The 24,604-nt window shown below is 26.7% G+C and overlaps 6 protein-coding genes across 6 annotated transcripts; 3 read left to right on the forward strand and 3 right to left on the reverse strand.

The window, feature by feature from the left end:
• Positions 1–3,972: 3,972 nt before the first annotated feature.
• Positions 3,973–6,132, forward strand: UBC (ubiquitin-conjugating enzyme E2, putative; the record flags this gene model as incomplete). The annotated part of the gene is made up of 5 exons (XM_029007104.1): positions 3,973–3,996; positions 4,940–5,043; positions 5,380–5,449; positions 5,638–5,785; positions 6,035–6,132. 5 exons carry the CDS (start codon positions 3,973–3,975, stop codon positions 6,130–6,132), a joined length of 444 nt encoding a protein of 147 aa, XP_028863527.1.
• Positions 6,133–8,490: 2,358 nt separating this feature from the next.
• On the forward strand, positions 8,491–10,087 carry PmUG01_13014200 (conserved Plasmodium protein, unknown function; the record flags this gene model as incomplete). Its single annotated transcript, XM_029007105.1, has 7 exons — positions 8,491–8,599; positions 8,850–8,946; positions 9,046–9,103; positions 9,432–9,496; positions 9,687–9,759; positions 9,860–9,926; positions 10,071–10,087. The coding sequence occupies 7 exons, from the start codon at positions 8,491–8,493 to the stop codon at positions 10,085–10,087; spliced, it is 486 nt and encodes a 161-aa protein (XP_028863528.1).
• A 450-nt stretch (positions 10,088–10,537) lies between these two features.
• PmUG01_13014300 (conserved Plasmodium protein, unknown function) lies at positions 10,538–13,495 on the reverse strand (the record flags this gene model as incomplete). The annotated part of the gene is made up of 1 exon (XM_029007106.1): positions 10,538–13,495. One exon carries the CDS (start codon positions 13,493–13,495, stop codon positions 10,538–10,540), a length of 2,958 nt encoding a protein of 985 aa, XP_028863529.1.
• Positions 13,496–14,485: 990 nt separating this feature from the next.
• PmUG01_13014400 (conserved Plasmodium protein, unknown function) lies at positions 14,486–16,171 on the forward strand (the record flags this gene model as incomplete). The annotated part of the gene is made up of 1 exon (XM_029007107.1): positions 14,486–16,171. One exon carries the CDS (start codon positions 14,486–14,488, stop codon positions 16,169–16,171), a length of 1,686 nt encoding a protein of 561 aa, XP_028863530.1.
• Positions 16,172–17,497: 1,326 nt separating this feature from the next.
• On the reverse strand, positions 17,498–17,983 carry EIF5A (eukaryotic translation initiation factor 5A, putative; the record flags this gene model as incomplete). Its single annotated transcript, XM_029007108.1, has 1 exon — positions 17,498–17,983. One exon carries the CDS (start codon positions 17,981–17,983, stop codon positions 17,498–17,500), a length of 486 nt encoding a protein of 161 aa, XP_028863531.1.
• A 2,397-nt stretch (positions 17,984–20,380) lies between these two features.
• Positions 20,381–23,989, reverse strand: PmUG01_13014600 (conserved Plasmodium protein, unknown function; the record flags this gene model as incomplete). The annotated part of the gene is made up of 13 exons (XM_029007109.1): positions 20,381–20,433; positions 20,558–20,611; positions 20,735–20,806; positions 20,999–21,099; positions 21,664–21,793; positions 21,988–22,084; positions 22,415–22,491; positions 22,609–22,695; positions 22,856–22,900; positions 23,033–23,114; positions 23,422–23,465; positions 23,625–23,705; positions 23,860–23,989. The coding sequence occupies 13 exons, from the start codon at positions 23,987–23,989 to the stop codon at positions 20,381–20,383; spliced, it is 1,053 nt and encodes a 350-aa protein (XP_028863532.1).
• Positions 23,990–24,604: the final 615 nt, after the last annotated feature.

Consider the following 24,604-nt stretch of genomic DNA (forward strand, 5'->3'; position numbering starts at 1 on the left):
ACATACGTACATACATCTACATTTATATGTGTATATATGCGCTCACTTATATAGCCCTTTCTGCCTTTTAAAACATACGTAGTGATACTTGTCGTTTTATGCATATTTTTGTCCCCTTTACAAAATATAATAATACAAAAAAGTAAATATTAGTCCAAATAGGTTACAAAAAAAAAGATATACACGTATATGTGCATACGTTTATGTATGTATAGGTATAATAGCGCGCCAGTAAAATTCCATTTTGCATGCACTGCAGAGACTGGAGAAAGAACACACGCACTTCTTTATGTACATAGTCTTTACTCAAGTTATTTTGTAAAATTAAGAAGAATTATGTCAAACCTTCCTTTTAACAGTTATTTATATAGTATACATTATGCATTTATTCATTTTACTTATATGTATTTTCATAAATATGCCCCTTTCTATTTGTACACTCCGTTCATTTTATTATACTTATATAACTATATATATACAAGTTGAATGCAGAATTTGCTTTTTTCTTTTTTCTTTTCATATCTTGTCATTTAGATGTAATTTGCCTTTGAGCTGATCAGGCTAGTATTAAGGTGGTACAATTGTACGTTCCCTCTGAACGAACAACAGAATTAGCATGTGCTCTTAGTAGTCAGGAAAACAAAAAATAGAGCGGCGTTTTATATATATATATATATATATATATATATACACACATATACGTATACACATAAACATGCACATATAAATATATAAAACTGGGCGTGCTTGAACATGGTTGTTCTATTCCCAAAGAAGGCAGTACACGTGTGGGAACTCGTAAGATAATACGAGTGAACGATGCTTATAAAGTATCTCATATATATGCACACACATACAAAGTTAAAATTATAAAGAGAAAAAGCATAAGGTCTCCTTCTGCATGGTTCATAATAAATGGAATATATTTTTTGCTTAACACTCATACATACAAACATACATGATCATATACTTATAAAAATATATGGGTATTTACATATGTGCGTATAAACTAATATGTGCACTTGATCTCTTTTCCGTTTTGACTCATTTAAATAAGATTTATTGCATGCTTTCACTTTATCGTTAAGCCTATATATACTTATAGAGCACCAAAAGAACAGGCTCATATACGTTTATCCCGTATATATATTATACATATATATGTACATAGCTATGTATGTATATAGCTATGTATGTATATAGCTATGTATGTATATATGTACAGGTGCATAACGTTTACCTGACATGTCATACGAAGGTCAATCCATTTCCTTTCTGTTCTTTATTTCTAATTTTCTGTTTCTCCAATTAGTGGAAGCAGCATAAGAGTTAACGCTCTCAACATTTTTGAAAAATATGAATTTTTTTTTTTTATTTAAGATCAACATGTACAGCCACTATATCTCTTTTAAATGGAATAATTATTATTAGAGCAGGCGTATCTCTTTTTTTTTTTTTTTTTTTTTTTTTTTTTTTTTCCCTCTATTCTATTTTTTTAATAAGTTAATAAATTAGAAAAGCTAAATGTTCATTTTCATTTTTCCTTTTTTTTTTTTTTTTTACTTAATTTTTCCTTAGTTGAGTTTCTTTTTCTTTTTCTTTTTCTATTTTTTTTTTTTTTTTTTTTTTTTTTCTACTCATTTCTATCCCCTACCCCACCCCCAAGAAAAAAAAAAAAAATTTATATAAAAGTATAACAAGATTACAAAATATAAATCATTTTCTTTATTCCTTTTCTAATATCTATTTTTTTTCTTTTTTCATTAATTATAAATACTAAATAAATAAATGGTATTGTATTTGTAGTATTATATCTTTTACTATCTAGTACAATGCTATCTCGACTATTTGACTATTTATTTTGTGTACTAGTTAGCTGCGTTTCGCCTTAACGTTTTCACTTCTTGTTCAATTTTCTTTTTTCTTTTAATAATTCATTATTGTTTACTAAGCTTCCATTTTGTGTTCATTCTTTTATATATACGTAGATATAAATATATATATGCATGTTTATATATATATATATATTATATATATATATTTATGTAAACATATATATATATAAAGAGCTTTTGCCTTGCACTTTAGAAATCCGTAACCTATGAACTAACGCAATAGCAAATTTACTTTTTTTTTTTTTTTTTTTTTTTTTTTTATGTGTACATAAACATAGTGTTTTTATTTAAAAAAAAAAAAAAAAAAAAAAATTCTATTAAAATGTGTATTTTTTATTTTCATTTCGTTACTTTTGGTTTCGTTTCGTTTCTTTTCGTTCTTTTTCTTTTTTCTTTTTTAACATTCTCGTTAAATTTGTGTAAAGTGTACTAACTAAAATAGAGTACATATCACGCAATGGCAGTAAAGATGTATTAATATAACTTATTTATATATATATGATAAATTATATATATATATATTACATATACACATACAATTACGCACCATATATTTTTAAGTAAGGATACCCTAACATATAAAGAAATTTAAAGTGTTAACTTTTAGTAAAAAAAAAAAATAAAAAATAAACTAACATTGATGGCAATGTTTTGTGACTGCTGTGAGCATGTACTATTTGACAGATTCAAATAGTAGTTTTTCCTGTTTTTTTCAAATTTTTACTTAGTTTAAATGCTTTAACTACTCTGCTTTTACTGCTATACTTTAACTGCTCTGCTTTTACTGCTATACTTTAACTACTCTGCTTTTACTGCTATACTTTAACTACTCTGCTTTTACTGCTATGCTTTAACTACTCTGCTTTTATTGCTATACTTTAACACTCTGTTTTTATTGCTATACTTTAACACTCTGCTTTTACTGCTATGCTTTAACTACTCTGCTTTTATTGCTATACTTTAACACTCTGCTTTTACTGCTATGCTTTAACTACTCTGCTTTTATTGCTATACTTTAACACTCTGCTTTTACTGCTATGCTTTAACTACTCTGCTTTTATTGCTATACTTTAACACTCTGCTTTTACTGCTTTACTTTAATACTCTACTTTTACTGCTTTACTTTAATACTCTACTTTTACTGCTTTACTTTAATACTCTACTTTTACTGCTTTACTTTAACTTTTCTTTTTTTGCTTTGCTTTTCTGTGCTTTACTTTTATTTCCTTTTTTTTTTCGTACCTTTTGTTCCTTTTTTCATTTCTTTTTTTTCTTTTTATTACTTTCTTTTGTTTTATTTTTTTTTTAATTTAAAAAAAAAAAATATATATATATACAATTGCGCTTCATCTTACGTTAAAAATATATGAGCACAATTGATAGTACGAAAAAATATATATATATTATATATATATATTCAAGTGTATATATATATAAATATTATGCAAAAAATATATATTTTTTAATTGAATAAATACACATATATATATTGTATATATGCATTTATACATAACTGGTGCTATATATATATTATATATATATATATAATATTGTACGTTTATCTTAATCTCATATATATATGCATATAATATATTTTAATATATTACATTGTATTATATTTTTTTTATATATATACATATATGCATACATATATACATAAATATATACATACATATATACATACATATATACATAAATATATACATATATTATACATACATATATATATTATACATACATATATATATGTATTATGTACATTTTGAAAGTCCTATGATTTGTATAATATTGTATATATGTAAAAAGTGAAAGGTTTTTTGTTTACTATTTACTAAAAAAAAAAAAAAAAAAAAAAAATTGTGATAACTTAAAAGTAAAAAGAATATTGAAAAAAAAGATAACACTTTTTTTTTTTTTTTTTTTTTTTTTTTTTGTTTTCTTTTTAATTGCTTTTTTAAAATTATATTATTTTACACTTTCCTTTTATATATAGTAGTAATAATAATAGTAATAGTATAATTATATATAATTAAATAATTAAACAAAATAATTAATAATAAGAAAATATAGAAGCAATATGGCGTTAAAAAGAATAACAAAGGTAATTATAATATATAATAATAAACATGCATTTGTGTGAAATGATAATTACTATGTTCATCCCTTTGCAAATATTATTCTACAGAGTTTCTCGTCTATGTTATTATATCAATATTTAGTAGTTTTTAAAAGTTTTATTATTTCTATGGGCATTTAACTGTCATGCAAATTGCTTATTCCATTCCATATATGTACATGTATAAATATGTATATGTATAAATATGTATATGTATAAATATGTATATGTATAAATATGTATATGTATAAATATGTATATGTATAAATATGTATATGTATAAATATGTACATGTATAAATATGTACATGTATAAATATGTACATGTATAAATATGTATATATATGCATATGTACATATATGTGTACGTATATGTATGTGTACGTATATGTATGTTATGCATATATATATATATATATATATATATATATATATATATATATATATATATATATATATATATATATTCAAAATTATTTCTATTTTTTTTCCCGTACATTTTTTTTTTTTTTTTATATTTTTATTTTTTGTGGCGTATGACAAGTATTTATTTTGTGTAGTGCTTTTTTTTTTTTTTTTTTTTTAATTGAAATTTGGATGTCCTACACATATATGCATATATTTGCATATACATATATATACCAACTAATGCACACATACATATGCACACTTATAATACACCTATACATACATATACATATGTGTACAAACGTGAGCACGTTTTATGCACATACAGAAGAAGAAACTAAGGCATATAGTATCGAACGACTGTCGATGTTACATTTTTGTTATGTCACATACTGTTTTGGTTTTAATTCGTTTATTCACCCGTTCATGTACTTACCTAATTACTCATCTGCCTAATTACGTAGTTGTTTACTTTTTCATTTCATTTTATTTTATTATTTCTTTTTTTTTTTTTCACATAGGAATTGCAAGACTTGAACAAGGACCCCCCAACGAATTGCTCGGCGGGCCCAATAGGAGATGACCTTTTTTTTTGGCAAGCAACAATTATGGGACCGGGGGATAGGTGAGAAAAAGGAAATAAGAAAAAATAATAAGAAATGAATTGTGGAAAATGAGCAACGAAAAATGAATGATAAGAAATGAATTATAAAAAAACGAGTGACAAAAAAATAATTTTGAATTGTGAATGAAAAAAAGGAAAAATGAGAAATGTTTATCTGCTTAAATGTAGCATTAGTAACAGCAACATCAACCAAAAAAAATGCTCACAATTTACACATGTGATAATTATGCGTAATGCCATCCATCCTTATACATATTACGAACATTTACATGTGTACGTATTATACATATATATATATATATATATATATATATATTTTTTTTTTTTTTCCTTAAGTCCCTATGAAAACGGTGTATACTTTTTGAACATCAAGTTTCCTCCTGACTATCCTTTCAAGCCACCAAAAGTAAATATTTTTTTTCCATCCCTTACATTCTTTTATTTTTTTTTTTTTTTTGCATCGTTTTTTTTTTTTTTTTTTTTTTTTTATACAATGCATTGTTCGAATGTTCATATGTACATATATTTACATGAGTACGTTTTTATGTGTACATATAATGTGTCCTCCCCGTCTTTTCTTCGCCCACTTCACAGATAATTTTTACCACGAAAATTTACCATCCCAATATAAACACGGCAGGAGCTATATGCCTCGACATTTTAAAAGATCAGTGGAGCCCTGCCCTAACCATATCAAAAGTATTACTGTCCATCTCGTCATTGTTAACGGATCCCAATGCAGGTACGAAAGAAAAAGCAAAAATGTTTTAACGAGTGGAGGGAAAAAAAGAAAATCATTTGTTTCCATTTTTATTTGATTCAGTTATGGGTTTTGTTCTTGTTGTGCTACCTATACAACCAAATACACTATCACGTATGCGTTTATATATACGTACGTTCTTATCTGCACACTTACTACATAAAAGCTTTTTTTTTTTTTTTTTTCTTTTTTTTTGCCCATAAACTGTGTTCCCCCCTTCCCTACTTGTAGACGATCCCCTAGTACCGGAAATAGCGCATGTATACAAAACAGACAGAACAAAATATCATCAAACTGCGAAGGCATGGACCCAGAAATACGCACAATGAACAATACAAACACACATATATATATATAGATATAGATTCATATAATTCAGTACATTTAATTAAGTTTTTTTTTTTTTTTTTTTTTTTTTTTTTTTTTTTTTTTAATAACTTATTGATTCTTTTAAAATATGTGGAAAAAAAAAAAAAAAAAATAATAATAGTGAAAGAAAAGAAGAAAATGTATTTTCAATAGATATTATATATATATATAGGTATGTGTATATATATACTAAACGGGCAATAAGAAAAAGATTATAGAATAATAACCCAAATAAAAAGAAAAAGAGAAAGAGAAAAAAAATTAAGAAAAGCTCTGAAATTAAAAATTTTTTTTTTTATAGTTTTTTTTTTTATAGTTTTTTTTTTTTTATTTTTTTTTTTTTTTTTTTTCCTTTTTTTTTTTTTTCATCTAATATGTATGCGTGTGTATATATATACATATGTATGCATACATTTAAGTTTCATTGTAACCAATCTAATTATTATTACACCACCTTCTTTTTCCTTTTTTTTTTTTCTACATTAAAACCTTAATTTTTTTTTTTTTTATTTATACATGCTTACATATATATTTATATATATTCTTTTTATTTTTATCCATTTTTTATCCTTTTTTTAAATAAATTTGTTAAAACATTTTGTGAACATGTACGTGTTTATATATATATATATATATATATATATGTATGCATATATATGTATATATCTACGTCTCTTTTTCTTTCCCTTCATAAAGATATATTTATATAAATACATATATATATATATATATGTTCATATATGTAAGTATGCATGTATGTATATGTCTACAAAGCAACAGTTATAAATTGGTTCTTAATAAAAAAATATGAAAAAAGATTAGCATATTAAAAGGATGCAACAAATGCTATTAACGTGTCTTACCCAACTACCGCATGGTGATTTTTAGCCGATCCAGCTCAAAAAAAAAGAAAAAGAAAAAAATATATAAAAAGGAAAAAGGAAAAAATAAAAAGAAGATTTTTAACTTATACTAAATTCCGCAGAAATAGGAATTAACGACAAACATATTTTATGCCCTCCTATTTAAATCCCAAAGTTTGCCTGTACAGTTACGTGTTCACGTTTTATAAAAATAGAATATATATGTGTATACAAAGGCATCCTTTTTTGAGTCTATTTTCATATGTAACAAAATTGTAAATTAGGTATAAAATTGTAAATATATGAAGGAGTACTGCAACTACCTGATCTACTTCAACTATCACGTAGCATAACTTACTCCTTCTTACCTCAAAAGTGTAGTACACTGATAAAGCCCTCTTATGAGTTCGGGGGAGACGTATTTTTTTCTCATTTCCTTTCAAAAAACCATTTATAGTACACTAAAATTAAGTAGTATGATCGTCTAAAGCTTACCGATTTGTGTGTGTTCCTTTAAGCATATAAATATAACTTTTACTGCGCGAAACTTAGATTAAGTCAAATTTATGTTTTTCTCTTTTTATTATTTATTCATCGACGGTAAAAAATTAATTCGCTCGTTTCTATTTTTTTAATTTATTATTTTTTTTGTTTTTTTATTTTATACACTTACTATTTCGCTTAACATGTGGCACATATAAAAGCATTTCATCTCAAGAAACAAGATCTACATGTAACACACGGATCAGCAAAGGGGGAGGGGGGGAGATTTATATCACATTTAGAAGGATATTGCTGAGGAGACAAGGTCAGAGCATCACATTTATGAAAAAAAAAGAAAGAAATGAACACTAAGTCGAAATTTAGGAACAAAAAAAAAAAAAAATGAACAGTCAAGTGAAATTTAGGAGAAAAAAAAAAAATGAACAGTCAGGTGAAATTTAGGAGAAAAAAAAAAAAAATGAACAGTCAGGTGAAATTTAGGAGAAAAAAAAAAAAAAAAATGAACAGTCAGGTGAAATTTAGGAGAAAAAAAAAAAAAAAAATGAACAGTCAGGTAAAAATTAGGAGGAAAAAAAAGAAAAGAAAAAGAAAAAAAAATCAAAAGCATAAGCAAAATAATCTAGAACACTGCTTCAGTTGAAATGCCCATAACGGATCTTTAATTAAAATATTACCTCTTCGCACTTTTTCATTTTTTCATATAAGGAAATTTATTATGTTATAGGATAAGGCATAAACCCCTACAGCCATGACCTGCTCCCCCCATTTTTATTTCCTACATAAATTCGAGTGTAATATTGTAAAAAATTAATCTTAAAAAAAAATTCACCTCTTAATACCGCGGAAAAAAAAAAAAAAAAAGATAAAATGTTGCTTTCTTTAAACAAGATATCTAAAAATTTTGTTTGATGTGTTTTTTTATAGTTTTCTTATCTTTACACCTAACTTAAAATGAATAGAGATAAATTAGAAAAGGAGAGACTAATGCAAAGGAATGAAAAGCATATCAAAAATTACGTCACTGATAATGTAATAAAAGATATAAAGTGCAAAGATGACGGTAATTAGAGAGTCATTTTGTAGAAGCAAATGAAAATTACGTGAACATAAGAAATTAAGAGTACACACAAACCTGAAAACATACACACGTGCATTCATCACGTCACTTTTAACATTTCTCTAATAAGCGAATGAAGATATGGAAAAAAAAAAAAAAAAATATATATATATATTTATATACTTATGTATTTATATTGCTACACACTTGTTTATACGTAAAGTTTCCAACCCCCTCTCTATTATATTTTCAGACAAGTTGTACTTAAGGAAGGATGAGGCAGCCTATGAAAACTACAAAATCAGAGAGAAGGAAAAAATAAATTCATATATTAGAATAGAAAATAGGAGGTACGAAGAAGAAAAAAAATAGAGTAAAATAAATAAAAAATAACAAACAAACCACGTAACAATAAATTGTGATAACACCTTAAATGTCATTCGCGGTAGGAGGGAAAACCTTTGCAGGAACGAGAACAGATGGCAAATGGCAGAACTCAAAGCTCAAGTATGAACACATATAAATGGGAGTAAATACTAATGTATCAGGCGAATAGACACATAAATATAAACATGCACAAATGTATACACCCACATTCATACACATACAAAAGATATAACAAAAAAAAAAAAGGTGTGTAAACGTGGCATAGAGACTAATCACTAAAATTAGGATAGTTGTGTAAATCAGAATTAGCACCAAAAAAAAAAAAAAAATAAATAAAATAAAATTAACTTATCTGTCTTTTTTCTTTCTTTTTTGCTCTTTTTTACAAAACAAAACGCGTAATATCTTGCAAATATACACTTCTTTCCTCCCGCTGTTACTATAAAAGAAAGAAGTAGACAAAACAAATAGATTACAGCAAATGCCTTTTAAAAGCGAAAAAAATAAGTCTAAGTAATACAAAAAGAGGAAATTACATATAAAATGCGTACAAATTAAGTAAATAGTTTGAGAACAAAAGAGATAGATAGAGAAATAAAGTGAGAGAGAGAGAGAGAGAGAAAAAAAAAATGTTATTTCTCAAGTTACGTAAAAAAAAAATTTTTGCATAATTTTACCATAAATAATTTTAAAAATTTGTCAGGTGCAATCATGACATTATAAATCATGAATACACAAATTATGAAGAGTCTATCAAATTAGAAAAAAAAAAAAATGTACGGATCAGCAGCATGAAAAATGTTACAATGTGCACATGTAAATAATGCTGTATATAAATCCATGTACAAAAATGACCCGACTGTTCTTACACCACAGATTTGTGCAAATAAAAGAAGGGACTTCTTGACTGAAAGGATGAGCGGCTCGTACAACCCAATTACCGGTTGATATATATTCTTGTCAAGTTGCATTTTTATTTGTTTATATCGTATTATTTTATTTTTCCCTTTTAACCGATAAGTCCACTGTGTTGACTAGTTATGTCCGCTCAACTGACCACTGCTCTAATTTTTCTTTTCACTTTCAGGTGAGAAGAGGAGCTGAAAGGAAGATGTTCAAAGAGGACAATTATTCAACGGAATCTTCCACTTATCCGAGGCTACTACGAGATTTGTTTTTTTATTTTTTAAAAATATGTCTTTTTTGAAATATATTTTTTATCCATCACCAACATCTACCATTTTGGTTAATGTTTTCATCATGTCAAAAAAAGAGACGCGCTTCCTAAACCTGTCTTTTCCCTCCCCCCCAAAAGGGGTACACAAATGTACATATAAATATATATATATATATATATATAACTACGTGCATACATATATATAAATACGTGTGTACATATATATAAATACGTGCATACATATATATAAATACGTGCATACATATATATATATATATATTCGTACGCGTTTTTTCCCTCCACAGAAATTCCTACAAATATGGAGACCGCCATTTGTATACTCTTCCACCTACTGCACATCACCAGCGTTTTTCTTTTCAGAAAAGAACAATCACATGAGACGGATACACGTGAAAAATCTTTTTTGACGAAACATGAAGTGGATCTATCAAAAGAAATTGCAAATTATTATTTTCTAAATTTTCATTTACTGCTTTTTCAATTTCACTTATTTTTTCATCATTATGATAAAGAAAAGAAGTGTTAGCAGATGGTTTTAACTTGTTTGCATAAGCGAATTGTTCTCCATAATGTGCTGCACCATGTGATGTATCATGTGCTTCTCCATATACTGCACTGCGTGTGATATTTTTTTTCCCCTTGAACCCAACTTTTTTTATTCCATCTGAAATATGAATATTGCTTAAAGCACAAAATTCATCAACGGCGTTAATGAAAAAAGAAAATTTCTTACATAGAGGTGTATTTTCTTTTCCTCTTTTTAATTTTACTATTTCTTGATAATTTCTTCGAATATTTTTCCATTTTAAAAAATTAATAACAACAACAAAATTCTCTTGTTCGTTTAGACAATTCATACCATATATATATAAACATATTGTAGTAAATGTAACCTTTCTTGCTATAAAGGGTATAATTTTTTTAATAGTACATTTTCTTTTTATGTTTGCATTAAATTTATAAAAATAGGCATTTTTTGATTTGTTCTTATTTTTTACCTTATACACATTCATTATTTTTTTATGATGGATATAATAATTAATAAAAGACGTAAATATATAACTGTTCATAAAAAAATGTTTTATTATTGTGTTGTCTCTTTTGTTATCTTCAATATATTCGAAGATGCACAGATCTAATTCATCCTTGCTTAAAATTTTCCCCCTTTCCAAGCAAAACGCACACACGCACTGTGCTCGTCCTAGAGCCATTGGAGCCCCTCCCATCAACTCATCCTTCCTATTGCTACTGCTATGGATGCTACACATGCTTCCACTATTGCTTCCTCTACCACCGCTTTCTCCACGGCTACTCTTTCTACCCACATTTTCGTCATCCCACCTTTCCAAATTTATATAACACTCCTCAACTTCACTAGTGCTGTCAAATATCCCATTGGGACAGTCCATTCCGTTCGTACGCCCCCCCCTACATCCACTCCGATTCATCATTAACATATTTTTGTTTATTAGTCGAATGAAACCAGATACCAAATCCCTAAAGTTTAAACCCTTTATATTATTCTGTCGTGATATTTCGTTATTTATATTTTTAAAATTTCGGTATAAAATTAAATTCTTTTTTAATAAAAAGTTTTTCCCTTTTTTCTTCTCCTCCTTCACGTTCACACAGTCTTGAGAGGATTTCCCGTCAAGATTTACCCTCTCATATATTACCCCTTTATCCTTTTTGTTAACTTCCTTTAATTTCGCTTCTCCCTCCTTTTTCGCTTCTCCCTCCTTTTTCGCTTCTCCCTCCTTTTTCGCTTCCCCCACCTTTTTCGCTTCTCCCTCCTTTTTCGCTTCCCCTACCTTTTTCGTTTCTCCCACCTTTTTCGCTTCTCTCTCCTGTTTCTCTTTTTTCCCCTTATCTACCGCATTATCCTCTATGCCAAACAAATAAGTGTATAAGTGGTTGTACCTACTCGAACGAGAGTCATATGTAATTTTTTCCAACTCATTTTTCTTATTTGTATCGTCTTCATTATCCCTCCCTACATAGTAGTAATTATAAATATCAAGGGTATTATTTTGCTCCTTTTCTAAGCTACCCAAACTGTCTGAGTTAGAATTATTTGAAAAAAAGGAATAATCCGACTTGACATTACTACCCTCTGTTAAGTTTAAAATATCTTCTTCTGAACTATTTTCGCTTTCTGTAATTTCCTCTTTAGTTTCACTATTTTCCCCTTTTGTTATATCAACAATGCTCAAAAAATTAAGTTTTCTAGAAGCTCTTTTTTTTAGTTTTTCAAAATTTATTAGTCGATACATACCTGACCGTTCGCTCTTGCAAACGCTTTTACCATCATCGTTGCTATAGTAGTTTCCCCTGTTCCTACTTCTGCTACATTCAAATTTTATTTTTCTTAATCCTTCCTCTGTACATCCATTCTTCTTGTTAATCTCCTTCTCAACAATATTATAATTCTCCTTATTATAATATTCATTACTTCCTTTCTGTTTATTGCAGTCCACTGTTTTGTCATTACTACAATTGTGTTCTTCCCCCCAAGATTCAATTCCTTTTTCTGTTATATCATTGCTTGCAAAGACATCCATGCAACGAACTGTATCTTTTTTCAAATTACACACTTTATCAAATATTTTATTACAACTATAATACTTTCCATCTTCGTAAGTTTTTCGATATAATACACAATGCATGTTATTTCCATTTTTTATTTTTTTCTCTATATCCTTTTTTTCCTTAGATTGTTCATCCTTGCAATTTTGTTTTTTGACCCCTGAAGATAATGAGAATGCACTGCTTTCTGAGTTGCTACTTCTGAGACACCTTTTTTTTCTTCTTTCATCGATCCTTATATTTATTATTTTATTCATTCTTTTGTTCATTCCTTTAATTGTTCCTTTATTTATTTTATTACTCCTTTTATTTCTTCTCTTTTCTGTATTGCTACTTTTATCCGTATCATTACTACTAAAGAGGAGGTACTTCCTTTTCAGTTTGTTTCTTTTATGCTTTATTTCATGTTCCACAGGAACATCAATACTGCTCTCTGAGTTGCTACTAAACAAGCTTTTTTTCTTTTCGTATGTTGTCTCTCTTTTTATTTCATGTCCCATAGACACAACTTCACTCCCCTCTGAATTGCTACTAAACAAGCTTTTCTTCTTTTCATATATTGTCTCTCTTTTTACTTCATCTTTTACAGTTATGTTGTTATGTCTATCCAAATTGGGGCTAAATAAAGGTTCCTTTCTTTTTTTTTTTTTTTTTTTTTTTTTGACTTGTTCATTTTTTTCAAATATTTTATTACTACTACTTTCCGAATTGCTGTCAAATAAGTTCATTTTTATTTCTTTTGTTTCTTTTTTTTTTTTTTGCCGCAAAATGGTATAAAAAACTCCAAAAAAAAAAAAAAAAAAAAAAGAAGATGGAGAGATGTATTCTTGTTAATATTTGTTTATTAAAAATACGTATAATGAAACCTCCTGTTTAACCCTACAAATGTGTCCATTTTTCGATTGTTCAAGTATTATTATAAAAAATGTATGTTAAACAAAAAAAAAAAAAAAAATGCAAGAAGAAAAAATAAAAGCTCAATATAAATGATCTTCCCTCACAACACCATTTATTAATTCATTTATGATATAATAAATATGTACTTAATATGTATGTGCATATGTACGTATGATTTATATATATCGCTAAAAGCCCAAAGAAAATTATCACACATAAATACACATCCTCCAATGTGTAAAAAGTGAATGGAAAAGATTAATTTAGATCTTTACTGAAATGGGGAAAGAATGGATATGTTCACCTACATACATTCAAAAGAATAGGACAAAAAATTATCACTAAACAGATATGGTAACTTTAAGCAAATTAGTTTCCTTGTTTTACTTCACACAATTGTTTATTCATTTGGTCGTTTATTATTTCCATTACACGTATATGCGTTTACTCATGTTTGTGCACTTGTTTTGTAAAGAGCACATTTGAATAATGGGAACGTACACTGTTAATTGCCACGTTTGAGTTTTACAATATGGAGAATTTTTTTTTTTTTTTTTTTTTTTACCTTGCCTGTGCAGGATAATTTTAATTAAAAGGTAAAGAAGTGATCAAGTAAACAATCGAACGATTGAACAATTGGCGAAGTAAATTATTAACAAAGTGAAGAAGTGGAGAATCTAAACCCGGAAAATCACTTTTCTCCCCCAATTTCTTACCAGTGGTCAGCTCAACTGACATATTTACGTTAACCCCTCTGTGCAATTATTTTTTTCATTAATACATAATTAAGAATAAATGTACTTAAAATAAGTATCTTAAACATGACTAAGAACAAATGTATAGGTAATGAAAAAGTTATAACTCCTATCATCAACAAAGGAGCCATCAAGCCGGTCGAAATAAAGAGCATTCACGAATTACAGTACGAGTTAAATATCAAAATTTACACAAACATATATACGTATAATACACTGTGTAATGGTATATTTATATGTAGAGGTATTAATGGAATTACTGGTAAAAAGAACAGCGGGAAAAGCAGTCTTTGTTCCCACATTTGTGTAAATTTATTTTTTAATGACTTATTACACTTTTTTCATCTTTTCTATTCAACGTACTTTGATTTTGAAAATTTTTTACATAAGAAAAATATAGAAAATAAATTCTCTTCCAAAATATCAAAAAATTTAAAGAATCTAAGAAAAGAGTTTAATATTGAAAGTACAAATTTTCAAGAGTTAAATCAGCTGCTAAATTATTTCACCCTTTTATTTATAGACTTATATGATAAAAAGGTAAAGGAAAAGAATGCAGGATTTTTATTAAATTATAACAGAATTTATAACAATAACCAGTTTTCTAAAAAAAGAATTATTTACATAGACCTAGATAACAGTTTTTACATTGAAAGATACAAAAATATGATTTATTCCTCTATAGAAAAAATAAAAAAATTAATAAATACTTATATTAATTTCTGTGGTGAGAAAAATTCTTTTTTATTTTTATTACTACTGGACAGTTCTAATTTCTATCAAAAACAACAGCTGTTTAACATATATAAAAATTATACTAAAGAATGGTACCTGTTCATAAATCTATTTAATCATTATTTAAATAAATACATTGATGATATTACCTTCTTTGATGTTTTCAAAAATTTACAAATCTTAAAAATTTTCAATTTTTCTGAACTTGTTAATGTTGTTCATTTTATATGTGACCATGTTGAAAAATACGCTCATCCTAAAACTAACCATTTTAACAAATATATACCTTCAGATTTGGGGGCGGTAGTATTGGACAACTTAAATTATTTGCACAAAAGCAACACAGTAAACGATATGCAGTTAACAAATGCGCAGTTAAAAGATAAGCAGCCAAATGATGAGCAGCCAAATGATGAGCAGCCAAACAATGAGCAGCCAAACAATGAGCAGCCAAATAATGAGCAGTCAAACAATGAGCAGCCAAACAATGAGCAGCCAAACAATGAGCAGCCAAATGATGAGCAGCCAAATGATGAGCAGCCAAATAATAAGCAGCTAAATAGTAAGCATCTAAACAATAAGCATTTAAACAATAAGAAGCTAAATACCGAGCAGCTAAATAATGAGCTTAAATGTTTGTTAATGAAACTGTCCAAACTATCTACAGAACATAAAATTTGCGTTTTGATAACAAATAATGATAGTAAATATTTTAAAAAACATGACGAACATTTCAATAAAATTTACTCAAAATATGTGTACCACCACATAATTGTAAGATTCATTAATCAAAAGAATTTATTTGAGCATAATTATCCTACGAAAAAGGAAAGCAAAAAAAATGACTGCTACACCCCGTCAAGTGATGAAGGGTCAGATGAAATGGCGGAAAATCATGATGATAACTTCTGTACAAAAAGATATAACCAGAGATACATAAAGATAAAAAAAAAAGGTAAAGACAACATATGCTTTTTTGAAATAAATGAATACGGAATTGAAACCTTGTTGCACTAATATCCTAAAAAGTGTGTCCCTACTAGTGAGCAAGCAACTGTGTGTGCATTTAAGTAACGAATTCAGAAATATAAAATAAATTAAAATAAATAAATAAACAAGTAAACAAATAAACATCTAAACAAATAAACATCTAAACAAATAAACAGCTAAACAAATAAACAGCTAAACAAATAAACAGCTAAACAAATAAACAGCTAAACAAATAAACAGCTAAACAAATAAACAGCTAAACAAATAAACAGCTAAACAAATAAATAATTGTATATAAAAATTACCCCAAAAATGAACAGAAAAAGGAAAGAATATAAAATATAAAAAACTTGCTTCCAGTTATAATAAATAAATATATTGTACATGTACTTTCTTCAAATTCTCGAAGAATAACCAGTGTGTGTCATTGAAAAAGCCCCACTTGTATTTACAAAATCGTCAAAAAAAAAAAAGGTAACTGTTTTGCACATTTTTACACAAAACTGAAATTTTAAATAGCTTTTCATAACTCTGCATAATTTTATATGTATTTTTTTTTTTTCTTTTAAATATAAGAAAATGCCAATTTTTTTTTTGAACAATTCACATCCTTTTTTCTTTTTTTCTATTCATGTTATCACAATTTCATTTATAGTCAATGTATATGTGCATTTTTAAAGGAGCCCTTTAAAATATAAAAAGGGCATATGACATTACTACAAAAGGAGTGATAGTAACAAAAACGTTTATTTGGAAAAGTAAATTAAATAATTTTTACTTTAATACATATAAACATATATATATATAAACATATGTATGTATGTATACATATATATATATATATATATATATATATATATATATATATATATATATATTTTTTTTTTTTTCCGTTTAATAAAAATGACATGACTATATTCACTATTAATAAAGTTCAATTCGCTGTTAGCGCTTAATAATTAAATCTGTGTTGTTTTCCCATAAACGTAAGCATAATATAAACATTTTCTACATGAAAAAAATATAACAGCATATGTATTATCCTTGTTTCTTCTCTTTTTTTTTTTTACATTTACTTTTTTATGCAATAAAATTTTATTTTGCCGAAAAATGCAACTAGTATAAACTCGCATAATTTCTTCTTATTACATTTTCATAAAAATAAATAAGCACATATATACTTACACATGCACACACATATATATACACATATAAAAGCATATTTTGTACAAACACATACACACCTATATATATGTATATATATATACATACACTTCTCCACTTTGTATGCACCAGTGCAACGTACAAAGGTATCATATAACAACGGATTTCCTTAAAAAAATAATCAATTCTTTATGATGATAATTCCTTCACAGCAATAATTTTTTCCTGACCACAAGCAGATAGGACACTAACTAAAACTGATTTTCCACTATCAAATAAATTACGTATTTGTTTAGCTACTTCATCAAAATTTCCTTCCGAATCTTTTGGTAAACTTAAATCATCTTTTGTATCACCATTTTCGTACAGTAAAGAAACAAAACCATCCTCCGTAATATCAATTAACTGCAATTCCGTTCTTTTAACAACAGGTACATCCATGTTATGGGATGTAGGACATATATCTTCATATTTTTTACCAGTAAAAATATCAATACCTACAATGTGTGCTTTTGCATGACCATGTTTTCCAGTTTTGGATGTTGAATAATCAACAACTTTACATGGATGCTCTTTTAACATGACATGCCCATTTTTTTTTATTGCACCCGCCTGCACAGGATAGGTTTGTGATGCTCCTGCATCAATATTATCATATGTTTCGTGATCTGACATGTTCAGGTAATTTTTTACGCAATTGTAAACAAATTTTTACGCAATTGTAAACAAATTTTTACGCAATTGTAAACAAATTTTTACGCAATTGTATACACACTTTTTTACTCAATTTTTTACGCAATTTTATTCGTGATTTTTTTTTTTTTTTTTTAATTAGCTATTTTTAAAAATGGATATTATATATATAAATATATATGCATATATATATATATTTGTATGTACGTTTATATCTACTTTTTCCCATATATATTTTTACCCTTTATTAAATATACATATATAAACTTATATATACTTATACATTTATAAATACAAAATAAAATAATGCATAAAATGTGTGATATATAAACAGTGACAAATAATTTTCTTTTAAAATAAGTTATACTTAAAGGGTACTCTTTTTATTTTTTTACTACTTTAAATTTTATAAAATATTTATTATTTTACATTATTTTATATATTATTATTATTATAATGTGTTTAACTTTAAAGAGAAGAATAAATTATGTATTGATGCGATGCAGCAATTAGTACTATTACTGTGCTAATATTTTTGTTAAAATCGTTCTTTTTATATACTATCTGTATGCATATTTATTTTTTTAATATTGCTGAAAAAATGGGGTTCTTTATTTATTTATGAAATATCCTCTATTTTATAAATCATACTTTTAAAGATAGGTTTATTTAAGTACATAAATATATAAATATGCATATACATAAATATATATATATATTTTTTAAAGAATTAAATCGTAAAAATGTTATTCCTTTTATACGCAGAAATTTGCTATACGCAAAACAGATTAAAATGATGCATTTTGTACATATAAAATATAAAAAAAAATATAAATAAATTATTTAATTATGTTATGTACTATGTGACATCCTACTATGTGTATTAAATAAAAAAAAAAAAGAGTTTTTAAAAAAAAAAAAAAAAAAAGAGAAAGCTTAAACGAGCCTTATATATAATATTATGCTTATATTATATATGTACGAATAGCATATGTACGTATGCACGTATATATATATATATATATATATGTATATGCTTTTTTACTGATACACTACCGTGTAAGCAAAATTCAGTACTCATATAAAAATAACACTTGTGTATAACCGTTTTATTTTTTTGTATTAAAAAAATAGTTGTAAAAAAATGTCAATTTTTGTTCCCTATTTTTGAACTCACCAAGGTTTTAATTTATTGGGGTTTGTTTGACTCGTAAGGAGTCTCAATCATGATGATAGAATTATATATATTTATGTTATTATGCAAAATATTTTTCTTATTTATTTTAATAATACGCATAAGATGATATGTACCGTATGGAATAAATATAGAGGAAGAATAATAAAATATGAACATTACTGCATTGTTTGTTACGTGTTTAATATATAAAGTGCTTTTGCGTTTGTTATTATGTAATAAGGCAAATTTGTAATGTAAAGAGCAGTCATTTGAAGCTGCTACATAATTAGTTGAACATAATTATATACATGAGTGCGTACATAATATTCTTTTACATGCGTATTACGTTTGCATACATATTATATGCACTCTTGCATAGGAGTATATAGTAGTGTAACACCATTCAAACGAGCAGCTTGTTCAGATAACTGCGTAACATTTTTAACATTTCGTGTATTTTTTTTAATCACTTTTTATTTACACATGGTACAAAAACATGAAAAAAATAAAACAAAAAATTTATATTTTACACAATTAAGGAAAAAGTAATTTTTGCGATCATATATAATAATAGTTGGTGCCATATTGTACACATAGATAATTACATTTTATTTTATTAAAAAAAATTGTATATTAATATATTGCGATTACAATGGAAGCATGGTTACAAGATGCGCTTTTCGCACGTTAACATATTATTATTCATCTACCATGTCAGCGTAGTAATATTTGTTTTGTTTAAGACAAATTAATACTATTCTTATTCTTTTTTACTATGGTATTAACAGTTCATTTAAAAAAAAAAAAAAAAAAAAAAAATGTATTTTTAGGACTATCGTTTTTAGCTAGCTAAATTATGTTGCATATTTATTTTCCAGCATACATAAATTAGTTTGTACATACATAACAACAGATGTAAGTATTTTTTTTTTTTTTTTTTGTTCACTAAATAAAGGAGGGGCAGCTAGCCGTTTTGTAAAAACTTAATGTTTAGTTATTTCGATAAAATTATTCAAAAAAAAAAAAAAAAAAAAAAAAAATATATATATATATATACTACTCTGACATATGACTGTTCAGTCCGTCAAATTTTATTTTATATTTATATTTATTCTACTGTACTGTATTTTATTGTATTATATTTTATTTTACTTCATTTTATTCTATATATTTTATTTTATTTTTTTACTCCAATCTTTGCGCTATAAAAATTCGTTGATGCTCGTTGGAATTTTATTTAAAATATGGTTGTAATCTGAAAAATGGAATATAACAAAAAAAAAAAAAAAAAATAAAATAAAATAAACTGTGCACATGTTTGTATTCTTTTTCATCTCTATGTTATTTTTGGAACATTTTTTTTTCTCGTTTGTGAGTACCCGTTTCCACATGATTTCTCAGTACAACTAATACATAAGTTGTTATTGCCCATGCTACAAATTAAAAGGGAAAAAAAAAAAAAAAAAAAAAACACGCATAACTTTTATTTTTCTTATTCTCACAATCTTAATTTCATTTTCGTCCTCATTATTTTGTACGGTGTAAAATGTGCTTACTAATTAATGAAAAAATTGTGCTTATTGAAGAAAAGTTTATGGAACTAGGAATCATGAAAAATATGCTTGGGTCTAACGCCAAATAAAAAGAGAATTTGAGTGAAATGAATGTGTCTCTTTGTTCTAAGCGCATATATATATATATATGTATGCATATATATATATATATATATGTATGCATATATATATATATATATGTATGCATGTATATATGTATATTTTTATGTCGGGATAGAGACACGCATCCTGCTTATTCTTGCGAACCTATGGGGTTTATCGTTTTGCTTGTTAAGTAAAATATTTGGGTAAGGGATGCGGCAATAGGTAATGAGCATAAAGTGGATACAATGTACTTGTCCAGTAGTCTTAAGGGAAAAAAAAAAAAAAAATTAAATTAATACTATATGATACTATATGATATCATATAATACAATATAATACAATATAAGACGATATAATACTATATGATACTATATGATACTATATGATATCATATAATACAATATAAGACGATATAATACTATATAATACTATATAATACTATATAATACTATATAATACTATGTGATATCATATAATACAAGACGATATAAAACAACATAAAACAACGTAAGATTACATAAAACAACACAAAAGAATAAAATTGTGAACTCTGTCAACGTATAAAAACACCATTATATGAAAACAGCATTTGCAACAGTGAGCACTAAGTAAAAAAATATGCAAAAGAGTGAAACACTAATTTAAAATTACAATATTTTTGAAATAATAAATGTAGACCGACCGTATCATATATTCTCCTTATGACTGTTGTCAATTTATACGGGTGGGATGGTGTGCACATACGTATAAAAATATATATATATACATACGTATATATATGCATATGTATTTTTTTTTTTTTCCCTGTTCATTTGTTATGTTCTTACATAGATATGGGACTTTGCAAAGAATTCGTCGAAAAAAACTTTGGAAATGATTTAACAATAATTAGCGATAAAACGCTAAGCACAATTAGATGAACTATTTTCAAGACGAAATAGTAATTCCCTCTGAATACTTAAAAAAGGAGAATTCACACGTTTGCACATATACATGGAAACTTAAATATATATAGACATCTGTGCATATACATAGATACTTATATATGTAAATATAGATGTTCGCACTCTTAAAAGACGGAGTATAATATATATCAAAATGCAAAAATACTCATAAATACATATACACGTTCAACTATTCGAAATGCTAACAATTCATATATATAATTCCGCTGAATCCGTAGTCGAAAGAATTTGCTCCATCTCCGCTTACATTTGTTACAGTGTCGTATATCAACTTAGCAACAACCTAATGGGAATGGGAGAAACATATATATACGCTTATGTATATACGCTTATGTATATACGCTTATGTATATACGCTTATGTATATACGCTTATGTATATACGCTTATGTATATACGCTTATGTATATACGCTTATGTATATACGCTTATGTATATACGCTTATGTATATACGCTTATGTATATACGCTTATGTATATACACCTATGTATATTCGCCTATTTATATACGCCTATATATATGCGCCTATGCATATACATATACACTCATACATACAATACACATACAAACATATTAGTGCTTGTGTTCGCGCGCCTCATTCTTATAAACGTACAAAGCAAAACATATATCGAGTGTATTTGTATAAAGTTTTAATTGTACAATCCGAGTTTGCTATACTGAAAGCGAATACTAAAAAGGAGAAAAAGTAAAAAAAAAAAAAAAAAAAAAGATTATTATACTTTTAGAACTAACTTTTTCTTGAGTTCTCTTTTTTTTCTTTCTTTTTTTTTTTTTTATCCTTTTAACATCCAAATACTAGTGGCAAGGAACAGACAAATCCGATATTTAAAATCCCGTTAGTTAAATAAAAGACAGTTAAAAGAGTGAAATAAGCTGAAAATTAGGAGATAAAAAAAAAAAAAATTTATTCCAATGTATATATATACATATATATATGCACGTCTATGTAAGTATGTGTGCATGTATATGTTCGTATGTTCGTGATAGTGTGCCCACTCTTCAAGTAATATTTTCATGTTAAGGTGAGATATACCCCATATAGATGACAACGTTAAGGTTGTCTGGTTTCTTGTATGACCTAGTAATAATTGGTACATATTATAATTATATAATTTTATGATGGTATAAATTTATAATTTTTTTTTTTTTTTTTTTTTTTTTCTCTTTTTATTAACATATTATATGAGAATACATGCATGCAGGAGTTAACCGAATATTCCAATGAAGGCAAAATAAGGGCATAACAGTAAAAGCAGAAGAGAAATGTAAGTCCTCATGATTTCGTTGGAAACCTTTGATCATGATTAATTGAAAAAGAGATTCCCTCGATATGTGTGCTCAGGCATGTATGCTTCTATATCTATATATATCCATATATTTATATCTACCTGTATATCTATATATATACACACATGTATACATGCATACACAAGCGTACACCCACATACACCCATTTATGCATGTTCTAAAAGCGGATCACTTTCTTTCCCTCTTATGGATTACATACCCCTCTTGTCTCCCTTTGCATTGAGGGAACACAAGATAAATATATGTATAGCTTTGGAATTGCGATTTTCATACATGTATAAAAAATTTTACTTGATTGATTGAGTATGCCTTATCTACCGTTTTACTCCATATATCTGTAAAATAAAAGCGATGAAATTAGTTCCATGTAGCTTTCTTTATTATTCTACTATATATTTTGTTTAGGACAGCTCTAAACATTCTGCTTAGTAATATGGTAAACATTTTCTCTCTTTTTATATTTGGTGCACATGTATTCATTATGTTGTTAAGACCTATTTTATTATTCACTTGAACAAATCTTGATGAATCACTATGGACAATTCTAGACAAGAAATTGGCAGATGGGGAGGAAGCTACAAAGAAATGAAAATAAAGAAGAATTAAAATTTAATCAAATCATATGCTTTCTTTTTCTCACAGAAAAAAAATAAACAAACGAGTGAACAAGCGAGTGGATAAACGAACACACAAGCGGATAGACAAATTCGCATGCCAGTTCTTCCTAACCAAAAAAATATGTAAAACTTTTGAACTCATCATCCAAGTACACATCCTGCTTTTGTATAATGCTTTCTACAAATATTTGTTTTTGGCTAAGGACAAAAAACATAAGCACTAAAATGTAGTACCCCTTCATGTTTTTTAGTAAAATTTTTCAAAAATCTACAGCGTATGTTTGTTATATTTTTTTATGATAAAAAAATGTAGACGGGAACGAGTGCAGTAGGAGGGGTGTGTGTGTGTGCACAAGGGGTAAAGACAAACAAAAAAAAAAAAAAAAATAAGGAAAAAGAAAAAGAAAAACAAAAATATATAACAGAAAATTGAAAACAGAAAATTGAAAACAGAAAGTGTAAAACAGAAAGTGTAAAACAGAAAGTGTAAAACAGAAAGTGTAAAACAGAAAGTGTAAAACAGAAAGCGTAAAACAGAAAATTTTAAATGTAGGATTCGAAAATCTTAATTTTTGTCACAACTTGGTTAAGCAGATTTGACAAACACACATATTTGTAGAAGTCTACACATTCTTGCCACTTATAATATTTTTCCCTTCGAAATGTTACTATAAACGCCCCTGGAAATACGTAGGTATTTGCAAACATACAAACTTTTGTAAACATGCTTCTCTTTTCCCCCATTAAGCACTTCAAGTAAAGCGTAATATTGCCACTATAATGTACGTACACCATTCTTGCCCCGTAATTGGTTAAGTGCTTGTTAATTTTTATAATGCGCATTGCACATTGCACAT

This window comes from Plasmodium malariae (genome assembly GCF_900090045.1).
Source record: "Plasmodium malariae genome assembly, chromosome: 13".
Classification (NCBI taxonomy): domain Eukaryota; phylum Apicomplexa; class Aconoidasida; order Haemosporida; family Plasmodiidae; genus Plasmodium; species Plasmodium malariae.